General features: G+C 37.9%; 1 protein-coding gene across 1 annotated transcript in view; it reads left to right on the top strand.

Annotated features, from left to right (window-relative positions):
* Positions 1–12,383, top strand: part of KCNH1 (potassium voltage-gated channel subfamily H member 1) — a 186,439-nt gene that overhangs the window by 99,083 nt on the left and 74,973 nt on the right. The window contains exon 10 of the mRNA XM_054195409.1: positions 9,610–9,806. Coding sequence (XP_054051384.1) covers positions 9,610–9,806 — 197 coding nt within the window. The remainder of the gene's footprint in view (positions 1–9,609; positions 9,807–12,383) is intronic.

Below are 12,383 nucleotides of genomic sequence, written 5' to 3' on the forward strand. Positions count from 1 at the left end.
CATAATTGTACTCCAAGATTGAACAGAAATCCCCCTTCTCTAGGAAATCTGAAAGAAGCAAGTAACTCCTGGACTCAGGTTGATTCCAACCCTTTCTGCTTGAAATTGGGGTAATCTTTAAAATTTAGGAAAACATTCCAGTAAAAGGCTAGAGAGAGGAAGGAGAAGACCCTTGAAATTAGGGTAATAGGCTTTTTTTTCTAGATAGCGGTGGGGAAAGCAGTGTCTTGTCCTTAATTTTTCAGATTGTTGCAAAATTTGTCAATTAATGGCTCCCTGAGGGCCTGACTGAGCAGCAGATCTTCACTTGTGTGAATTGTTCAGAGTTGCTGAAGTTGATAATCCCTGCAAGGGGGCCCTTTGTGTATGGATGGTAAGATTGGAGGTTTGTCCTGCAGATTTGAGTAGAGAATGGGAGCCTTTAAGCCTTTTTTTAGCAATTAAAAAACAAAACCTTGAAAACCACTGTGATTGCCAGAGCTGAGCAATGGCTGAGAAAAATAACATTTACTAGAAGATTTAGTTAAAAAGAAGAAACAACCCCCCCCCCCAAACAATTTATCTCAGGAGTAAAGCAGTTTATCCCCAGTGTTACCTCCCAGCTGTTCTGAATTTATTATGTTCTTGCTATTGTTATTTGAGCTAAAAACTTTCAAAAGAATAAACTTTTTTTATTGACTGTTGGTTTAGCAAAGAGTATTAATCATAGAATATCCTGACTTGGAAGGGACCCACGAGAATTGTCCAAGTCCAACTCCTGACTCCACAAAGGGCAGGTAAAGTGAATGAGATAGGAAGGGAAATCAAGGCAGTAATTTATTGTGAGCAAGGCAAATCATTGCCCTCCACAAGGACAGTTTGCTGTATCTATTCCTTTTGCTGCTATCAAAGCTGAAGGGAAATAGCAGAATGTAGATATTACATAAGTATGAAATTGTGCAGTAACAGAACGTCAAGAATGGGAATTTATAGTCTAGACCTGGCTGCCTCCACCATCAGGGGAAAGTGGGATATATCGGGTTTTTATTCTTTTTTTTTTTTTTTGGAGGGGGGGAAACATGCAAAGGAGGCACATAGATTTGAGTTCACATGTGAGTTGAGGAAGTGAAAATTGCATGTCCCTGAAATACAGGTCTCTTATCATTATTTACAAAGCTATAACATTGACAAGATTGGAGACTGTGGTTTTAACATGATATTGTAGGAGAGCTTGGTGTGCCATGTTTTGTTTCAGCAGGATATTAAATGCTCTATTTGCTTTGTGCGGAGAAATTCCTGCTGATTTAATTTGATCTAATTACAATCTTAAAGGAACATTATAAGAATAATTGTTTGTTTTCTTTACAATTGCTTTAGCTTACTCATTTAGCCATAAGCGTTTCATTCGGATGTAGACATAAGAGGTTTGATTCACGTGTTGGTGGGACAGATTTGCATCCAGATAGGACAGTGCAACCTGGGAGGGCAACTGCACCAAAGGGATGGTTTATTTTAGACGAGGGAAAATAGCAGTGCAGAAATATTGTCTGTCTTAGACCTTCTCAGTGGAAAAACATTGCATCTTCCACACAATTGTGCGAAGATTGCTTCTCAGCAGACTTGAAGATGTCAAGTAAGTTAACTGTGCTGAGCCCAGGCTGCTATCTTTAGACTGTCCCCAGTACCTGAGCTAACTCAGGTCTCCCTAAATTAAAATGCTTTGTGTACAACTCCATTTTCAGAATTTAATTGTGTGTTTTGGGGCCTGTTGTGATTTAATGCCAAGTCTTTGAAAAAGTACCATACTTCTCTACTTCGTTTTTCACCTGACTTCTAAATTTAGGTACGCCTCCCTGTGTTGAAAATGCCAAGCTGCTGTGCTTTTAGGCTTAAGAAGTGGTTGCAGGATTATGGATGGCATTAGAGTTTTCTTATTATTTTCAAACACAGTATGTAACGTCACAGCATTGTTTGTGCTGTTGAATAAGAACGTAACATGACCAGTGGTGCTTTGAAAAAGCAATGATTGAAATTAAAATCCAGCTTTATCTTCAATAGTTCTGTTGTGCTTTTTCTATTTATAGTTTAAAGCTTTTTTTTTTTTCCAGGTTGACATATATAGGCAGATCAGACAAGTTGCATGTTTCTATGAAGTGATTCAGTGAACATCAACCAAAGGAATTATTTTAAAACCCTGATTTCCTCAACATGTGTTCAAGCACACTGTTAGCACACTACTAGTGACGATCAGGCTAAACTTCTTAGCAGACATTGACATAAAGAAGTTTACGTTAATACAAAATTTTAATTTCATGGTGATATAGGAGCTGCACTAAAACTTTTATTGAGAAATACAGGTTTATTCCAAATGGTGTTTTTGGACAGGGAGTATTCCGTATTCCGTGCTCCAGACATCTCGAGAATGTAGTGTGAGTTGACATCAGGAGTTGCCTATTTTGAGACTTCAGCCAGACATGTTCTATGTCTAACTCCTGGTAGAGCATTAAAAGTAGGAATCACCAGAGCCCCTGTCCTCTGATACCTGTAGATGGTCTAAGACTATGCAGAGTATTGGAGAAACAGATTTTTAAAACACTTGATGCATGACTTGCTGGAATAACTGGGAAAGAGGGGAAATGCCTGTGAATAGAGGCCTCAGTCATCAACTTCTCGGCACTTCCAATTAGTTGATATTTTTTTTCTTACAGCTTCATGTTTTATTGTTGCAAATTTATGCAGCTTTGCATAATGTGTTCTTGAGTAGTCAGACACCACCACATGTGGAAGAAGTCCCCTTTGGAAGATGGTAACGTCTGGCAGGTTGCTGGCAACAGTGATCCGTGATGCACTGGCAGCTGAAATTGAGATGTGGTAGAGATGAGTCTCTCTGTTCCGGCATGTTCTTTGATAGCTCAGGCTGTGCTGTGTTAGGAAGACTTGCCCATCACATTTGTCTGCACGTTTGTCCAAACAAACAGAGTTGGGAAGAGGTAGAAATTATAACTTAACAAAGAAATTGAAGCTTTTATAAAGGCCCTGATTTCTGGCAGGTGAGCCACTGAATTAATTTTCATTTTTGTTTTGGGTAGGGTTTTGTTTCTGTCTCAGAACTTTGGAGGAAGAATAATATTAATTTTTTTTTCACTGAAAAGCTACATTGAAAGAAAAAATCCAAAAAATAAATCGTCATGGACCACTTACTTTTCTTCATTTTCTCCAAGTTTCAAATTAAAACTTTTTTCAGAGGTATGTTTCTGAAACATTATTAAATTTATCCTCAAGAAGATGCTAGAAATATTAAATAAAATGCAGTATTCTATAGCTATGAACTTTGTGAGGTTTTCAAAATATTTACTGTATATACTTTAGAAGGCAAAATCTACTATTTTAAACTCTTTGAATGCTTTTGTCTGAAATGAAAAAAAAAATCAAATTTTAGGGCTTTAATGTAAGCTTCAAGCAATAGCTGTAACATAAAGCTGGTTTCTAAGTCATCAGGGAGTAAGTCTGAGGATATTGCAGTTTGAGCCTCTCATATAGGTTTTTTGATCAGAGAACTAGCACTGTCCATACAATGACAATACAGACTGAGCTGTGTTTTTCCTCTTACTTAACCAACACAAATAAATTCAAATACATTGTGACTCTAGTTATTTGAGGGGGCAACTTCCATGTCTTCTGAGTTTGTAAAAACTGGCCACATATTTATAACTTTTTTTTTACAGTAACCATTAAAAAGCAAATAAGGATAAATGATTCAGATTCTGGCGAAGCCTCCTAGATTTTTGTGAATAAGCCTGGTAGGGCCCAGTTGACGTTTTAAAACTACTCTTCTCATCACAGTAAATCAAGTAGTGAAATATAATCCACGCTCTATTCAGAGAGACAAATAAACACATTAATTATAATAATAATAGAAATCTTAGCTGTAACTAATTCGTGTTGTTGCTACTCATCCTGTGCTCTAAAATAAATGTTTTTATTTTGTCTGTACAGTAATGTGCTTCAACAGAGAAAATTGGTGCAGTTCTATAGTAAGCTGTCTGCAAAATGTTGCCAAGCTCTGTTTTAAAACATGAACGGATACACTCTGCTTCTTTTTCTGCACCAGGCGAATCACTGAAAGTGCAATTTCAGTTTATTGTCACTGTAACACTTCTTTTGGCTTCTGCGGCATTGATACTCTGGCTTTTTTTCCTTAATGTCTTCTTTTAGAGGAAAAGAGTGATTAAAACCTCTGGTTAATGAAAAATAGTGTGCTCTCTGCAATGCAGCTGGTCATTCGCTTCTCATTACATGTTTCAGTTTGCACTTTAAAAAATCTGAAGAAAATCCAAAGCAGCAAATCACTTCCATGCATCATCTCCTGCCAGCCATACTGTGTTGGAGGACCAAACTACAGGCTACTCAGTGGCTGTCAAGTTGTGCAATTTATCTGCAGGACGGATGCTGAATGCTCTACTTTGATGCAAAATGGTAGCTCTGTTTTTTCTGGCTGGCAGATATTCGTTGCCTTAAAACAATGCAACAAGAGGAAAAATTATTTTTTGCTCTGGTGCCTCTACTTTCCTCGAATCTGTCTTCTCTCTGTATAATGGGAAAATTTAAATTGCACGCGTTACTCGGATAAGAAGGAGATAAGGGAAGAGAGGGGAGGGAAAGATTTTCTGTCGAAGCCAAATAGACATGTGGCGATCACAGAGGGAGTTTGACCCCCTCATATCGCTGGCTTTGAACACTGATGTTCTGCTAGGAACATCAAGGCAATACACTGTCCTTACTGTAATTATGCATGAATACAATTGGGAGGACCCTGTGGTATGGACTTCAGATTCTCTGGTTCTGTTCAAGTCTGTCCAGGAGGGGGGAAAAAAAAGAAAAAAAAATCAGGCCAAGTTTTTTGTTTGTTTTTAAATTTCAGCAGCATTTTAACTGAGCAGTCACTAAAATAGACACCAACACACAGAGAATCTGTGTTTGCCTTTTCAGCAGCTGGTGTCTCCCACTGCTTGGAGGTGGAGAACAAATCCCGAGGGCGCAGGCTGGTGTGGGTGCTTTGGATGGAGAGCTGTGCTGGGAAAGTCATTGCGCAAGTGCAGCAGCCGCTGTGGATCAGCATCACAGATAACGGCATTTGCTAGCACCTGATTTCCAAGATAAGCTTCGAGCTGCTTTGCTGCTGAGGTACCATCAAGCAGTGTTTGGTCATTCTGTCTTATTTTTGGGGCTGCTGAGACTATGTCAGATCACAATTCTTCTATAGTTCAAACATGCAGACGAAAGCAGATCTGGAAGGGACCTGAGCTAGATTCTGGTGTTGGCTGCTATGACAACTATTGATTTGAGAATTATTCTAACATGAATATTTTGTCTGATGTACTGAAAGTCCATGGATTTGTGTGAATCCCATCAAAGTCCATACTGACTTGGAAGACCTTCAGCACATGAATCCGTGGCCTCATCTTCCCACCCAGCTGCTATCACACCAAAATGCACCACAACTCCCAGACACGCAGAACCCAAAGGTGAACTAAGTAGGTTATGAGTCAAAATATTCCACATAGAGTCATATTTTTTCTGAGTAAGGTGGAATATCTTCTGGCTGAGAGTTCTTCAATACTCCCTGTTTATAAGAGTGAAAAATCTAAGGGCTGTTCTGCTAGGAACATCAAGGCAAATACAAATGTAGTGTGTGAGCGTGGGTTTTCTTCTCAAAGAGAATCAGCAAAACACTTGACTAAGTTGCAATGATCAGATCTTCATTACTGGTCCTGCTTTCAGGAGACAGAGTGGATGTGGCTTGACCTTTTGTCTGACTCAGTCTGAATTTGCAGTGGTAACAGAGAAATCCTCTTTTCGCTTTTAAGATGAATAGAAAATTTGATATGGAAAAAAGATTGGGGAAGAATAAACATGGAAACAGAAGATGCTGATTTTATAAAATAATTCTTCAGTGTTTAAATATCTCAGTGTTTGGGGACTTGTTATTAAAATTAAAACAAAGAAGCAAACATAAAAGGGAAAAAACTATTCGGCTTTTTAGTGCATACTGAGCTGACAGTGGAAAAGGTCCTCAGCCCACAAATCCAGCAGGGAATATAAATGATTGATGGTAAAAGCTTAGATCATCCAATTTTAAGTGTGATTGACAGATAGTGTTCCTGGCAAATGTCTGGAATTCAGCAAGCTGGGAATGAGAAATGCAAAGTACTGACAAACAAATGGCCATCTGCATTTCTCTGACTTTTTAATCTTTCTTCAGAGTTTAGGTGAAATACATAAAGCCTGGGGTTATATGTAAAAAGAGGCTTTTGACTCAGATTTCTCTAATGCAGCCATTAGACTTTGCCAACCACCTTTTGACACGCTTAGGAGTCTCACCTTACACTCCTGGCTTTCCAATTACAGGTGTTTTTGATACAACAGCCACTTAATCTTCCCTTTTATTTTTTTTCTTCCTTTTTCCTGAGTTGGTTGATCTTACTTTATGGAGAACGTATAAACGAAGGGAGATGGTATGTGGTTCCTTATCGTGTATAAGAGGACAATTGTTCTAATCCAGTGCAGATACTCCTGGGTGGAATTTTAATTCCTGCTTACTGTAAAGACTTCCTGCTCCTCCTTTTTTCCCTTGTTTTTCCATAATGTCAAAGACAAGGTTTTTTTTAGAATCTGACAATCTAGAGGGATACTTTTGGTATGCATCATTTAGAAAATGCACTTGACAGAAGCAAAGCAGCGTGATGCTTGCACGTGTGCCTTGCTTTGGAAATCGAACTGTAATGCAGGATTGATTTTTGACTAGATCACTGGCTGTTAACCTGATTAAATTCAAGGAAATTGTTAATGATAGAAAACAGTACAACTTCTTGTTTTAGCCTGGTTTGTTTCTTAAAAATTGAGGCTTCTGTGATCCGACTCAGCTTGTGATTCGTGTGTTGCTTTTCTTTGTTTGGTTTGGCTCCGTGGGCACCCAGCAGATGCGGCTCTTTCGTGTGCTGCTCCTGCCACGAACGCGAAGCGGCTCCCTGGGGTGGCAGGAAACTGCAGGAGGGGGACATTTTCAGGAGTTACAAATAGCAAGGGGAAATCAGGGTTGCTGCTACAGGTGAAGGACAAAGTTGTGTCTTTCTGTGTTATGTTAAAAGCAGAATTAAATTTTTAAGAGTAAGACGTAACTAGCTTCTGCTGCATGTCATTTCATATGTGGGCAAAGCAGGACCATAGTGTTTGCACTTGCATTGTACTAATTATTCTTCATGCTATTGTGGGGCAGTAAAATAATTACTGTCATTTCAAGGCTCAAAAACTTTTCTGGACATGTTAAGAAATAGGCTTAGAAATGAGCTAGAATTCTTCTCCCTTGTGCTTGGACTACCAGCTTTAACTGTTGCTCATCAGTGATGGCACATTTCAATACTTGATAGATTCCAGAGCGTTAATTAAAACAGTTGTTTAGCTAATTGCCTGGAAGATTGCGAGTAAAAGCATATTTATTCCAAAGGCAAACAATCCATTTTTACCCAGTGAAGCATATCAGTTTTTATGGTGCATAAAATTTTTTTCACTTCAATTTTGAATATATTGTGTGTTTGTCTGTCTAAAAGCCTTGTAGATGATGATCTATTTTAAGTGCGTAGAAGCTTTTTTCTTAGGCCGTTTTTAATGTAGCTACTGAAAAAGCGTGTGTTTAAATAATTGAAAATGGGAAAAGTCATTGCCATTAAAATGAAAAGCTGCTTACTGCACAGGGCTATTGGACTACCACCATGCTTACTGATACACAGCCTTTGTAATATTTCTGGACGTTGGCACTGTCCTATGTAAAGAGACTAGAGGTAGAAGAAAGGGTATCATTATGGTGCCTTTGCCTAACTTTGTTGGGAAAAATGTCCTCATGGAACAGCTGGTTTCAGTGTGTACATGTATTTAGAATGGAAATATAGTCTGTGTTCCTCCAAAGTGTTCAGAGACAATGCTGGTCCTGGCAGGTGGACTCTGTGGAAGACTGGGAGCACATCAGTGTGAACCACAGCTTATTGCACTACCACGTAGCTTACCATCAGGCTGATAGCTTCTCCTCAAAGAGAAAATGCTTATCACCTAATGGAAGAGATTATGTAATGGTGGAAGTACAGCTCAAGGGCTGTGATGGGAGTTCTGGGTTTAATTTGGAAGTTTTCTTGACCTCGTCATTTGTGGTAGTTCTCTCGACTTTCATACACACTTTCATACATGACTATTTATTTAGGGAATGAAATCTAAAAGGGACCAGGTGAAGTCAATAAACTAGTATATATTTTGATGTTTTGGCTTTAAGAATTGCTATGGGCAAAGTATTACTTGTAAGACAAAGGAACATTTGGTCCATCCCTATCACAACTTGATAAACATTGTGAATGTATTTCTTTTTTGTTTGGCCTAAAAGTGATTTGTAGTGGTGATATTTCACCACAGCAGAGGTTTAGGAAAAAAATACCATTCAAAACAAGAACAGCATAGTTATTAATTATCAAGATAAGAACTGAATATTATTATCTTGTTTGCATTATATGTTGCAAAACAGAAAAAAAAAAAAAAGACAATTACTCTGTAAAGGAGCTTGTAACTTCCTTCTAAACGTTCCCTTTTGTGCCCAGCCTGAGCTGGGGTATGCCCAGTGAAATCCTGATGGGGGGCTGCTCCTCAGGCAGATTTTGGTGTACTTGCCTTGCGTTATAGTGCCCAGACTGGTGCAAATTCCCTCGTTTCAGTATTCCTCAGTAAGGATTTCACTGGCTGCCCCGAGCTCACGGAGACAGGCACCTGGGAAGGCTGTAAGGAAATGGCAATGTTTTGTTTCTTCCGGTGTGTAACAGCTAAACATTCTTGCCTTGTCAGTGTTATCTTGGTGATAACTAAGCTGTACTCTTCATGGTTTGGACTACATTGTTACCTTAAACCTCCGCTGTATTATATGGGGCACACATTCACAACTACTGAAAGATTTTATTGAGACCCTCACCAGCTGAAAAGCGTTAGAGCCACCAGAATTGTGAGATCCGCTCTTTTATACTGTTGTAAAACCAGACTCTTCTGGTGATGATCCTAGCAAACTAGTGCAAACTTACTTTAATACTGATGTATAATAGTGTTTTGTTATAGCCTGTAACTGTGCTGACGTATTATACAAGATGGTTTTATTGACACAGTAGTGGGTAATTGTTAGCCAGATTAAGAAAACTTAACAACATTGATGTAAGAAACAAATCCTTCCCTTAAAAGAAGAAAGGGAAAAGGCATTTCCTTTTAATTAATTTCTTTGAAAGGGATCAGAAGTGAACGTGAACCAAGAATGAAGTGCTTTTCTTGGTTTTTAGAGGAAAACCTTTACTGATATTTAAAGGGGATTTCTCACATGAAACACTCTTTGATTGTGATTTATTCTTATGAAATTTTGCTGGACTGTTGCAATTAACAAAAAGATAGTGGAAAAGGTTATCAATGAAATATTTCAAAGATTTTTTTTTTCCCCAGACAGAGTTTTTTTCTGACCGCACAAAATAGACTGCATAAGTGAGATGTATGTTCTTTTATATTTTCGGCAGAAATAGTACCCTTATTGAAAACAATGCTGCTGCTTTTCTCTAGGCAAAGGAGACGTTTTTGGTGATGTGTTCTGGAAGGAGTCTACCCTCGCCCAGTCCTGTGCTAACGTACGGGCTTTGACTTACTGTGATCTCCATGTGATTAAGAGAGATGCCTTGCAGAAAGTGCTGGAGTTCTATACAGCCTTTTCACACTCCTTCTCCAGAAATCTCATTTTGACCTACAACTTGAGAAAAAGGGTAAGTAGCTTTGATTTTAACATACACCGTATAAATGATCACTGTTAAGGACTGTCTGTATGACAAAAAATGGAATTGCTTGAATACTGTCATTCTTTGTAGCTTCTCCTATAAGAAGGACGTTCAGAGCTTGCCCAAGAGACACTGCTAGCATGTAGAGTCAAAAGGCCATAAGTATTTATTTCAGTGGTAGTTTTATAGGGAGCTGAACTGTGTATATGTGAAAGTATTTCACATTTCTATGAAGTGGACAGATTTCAGCATATTTGAGAACTGTCATGCACTTGTGATAAACAGAGTTTGCTACTTCCTGGAACTTTACTTTGTAAAGCAGCTAAAAAGATGCTAGGGTTGTTGGCTGCAGTTACAAGGAAAGTAGAAGGAAAGGTATGGAATCTAATATATAGAACTAAAGTCAACAACAGTAATCACAATGGAAAAGTAATATGAATATGACTTATTCTGCCAAGAGTTGTTTCTTTTAGTATCAATCACATTTTGGAATTACTTTGCCTATCTATAATGTTTCCATTTTCTTACCCTTGATTTTTTTTGCTCTTTTCATTTCTTCCCCTTTGCCAGTTCAAGTTATTTTGTCAAATGCAAATCATCGTAACCTAATATCCCATTTTAAATTCTCCGTGTAATCTTCAGCGAACCACCACTGTAGAAATTTATTAAAACTGTAGTAGATATAATTCAGTTGATATAATTTTACGATGCGATGTAGAAGACAGTAATATTACATTGAAAATAAATACACTGGAACACCTATACTTGCTTTAAAATATTATGATATAAAGATATTTGAGATTAGCTAGAGAAATATGTTTGCTAGGAGGGGTTTTTTGTTCCTAAAACCAGTTCTCCATGGTAACTTCCAGGTGCCAAGTAAGTCCTAGATAATTACACTGAAAAAATAGAAACCTTTTCATCTTTGAAGTCTGTTTTGTAAAATCAGACTTTAAGACTAGTGTATTGATTTTTTTAAAAAAAATGTTATTGTATCTAGAGTTGGCATACTGAAACTAAAATAGTATGATGTTTTCTTTCTGCATATGTTATCGGTATCAAAGAATACCACCGTTCTTCTTTGCCCAGTACTGAAAAGCTATCCACACTTTGGTCATATAAATTGAAGCTCCGGTAGAAAATTGATGTAATTAAAAACTAAGAAGGAAATTTATACTTGAGGATTTCCTCCTAGGACAATTTTTTCAAATGACATTGAGTTCCTGCAGGACAAGGAGAAGATACACAGCTGCAAGAAGATTAAGAGAGATGTCCTGTTAAACACTAAGTATAAAAACCAGCTACTTACCTGGTGTTAATTAATGTAAGAAATAAATGAAAGAATTTGTTATTGAGATCACCTAAAGCATCGGTATCACTGACTGCCATATTTTAAAATAACACTGTGGGTAATGTGGTAAAATGGTCTAAAAATATGTAACTACTTTTTTTTAATGTTAGTAGAAATAACAAACTTTGAGGCATAGAAGGACCAACTCTCTTAAAGCTCACAGTAACGCTAGCAGAGTCCAATAATTTTGGATCTGCTCTGAGCCAAAAGTCCCAATTTTAGCATCAAATGCCTCCTTCAGAAGTGATTATCCTTTCCTCTGTGTTCATCGGTGTAGCTTTTCCCAGTCCAGGTTACAAAACACTTTTTAATCACACTATCGTATTTCCTGGGTGTCAATTTTCTACACAAAATGTTCCTACTGAGAGGTACGTTTTATGGTAGCAATTTCCATCCAGTTATTCAAACAATTGGATTTTAATTGAGTTACAGTCAGCAGAAAAGTGGCGTTGATTGATAATGGAAGTGAGAGGTTGATGGATCTAGGTTAGCAGACTGTAATTTTATTTATTTTATTGAAAGAAGGCTGATTGCAATCAGAATGCAAATGTTAAATAATGTAAATAATATATGCTTTTGGAAATGCATAGAAGGTACAATACTTTAGAGATTGGAGATAATGCACATTAAAAAGCAACTTTTTAGAGTTTGGAATTTAATCTGGTTTAAATGTCTGCAGATCTTTTATAGAAATAGCTCCCCAGCCTGTCACTTCTAACACTTCTCGGTCTATTTCTGCAAATGGAATTTTGTAGAATTCAGATGAACTGGTACCTTCTGTGAGTTACGTTTGTGATGTATTGCATATCCTTCGGAATATAAATACCAGACTTACACTTTTCATTTCAATAAACAGTTTCATCTCTGGCTCCAAAAGTACTCAACTAGTTGAAGTTGTAGACACTGTGTATTCATCCCAAATATATTCAAGCAGATTCCAAATACATGAAAAAGCAGCTTTGGGGATTTTTTTTGCCTGAAGGATCTCATGGGTATATTTTTAGACTTGGTTATTCCTCTGAGGTGTCCCCATCTCCAGAGTGCATGTGCCTTCACTCCGCCACGGTACTGAGTCTCACTGCATAGTGCAAGGTGCTTTCTAGACAAGTTTCGCTCAGCTTAAGTGAGCTTTAGCATTGGTCCACTCTTTCACCATGTTCACCTATTCCTTGGCAGCTGGGTCTCCTCCAGTGACTCCTTCCCTCGTGGAGATG

The sequence above is a fragment of the Rissa tridactyla genome, chromosome 3 (assembly GCF_028500815.1).
Source record: "Rissa tridactyla isolate bRisTri1 chromosome 3, bRisTri1.patW.cur.20221130, whole genome shotgun sequence".
Taxonomy (NCBI): Eukaryota; Metazoa; Chordata; class Aves; order Charadriiformes; family Laridae; genus Rissa; species Rissa tridactyla.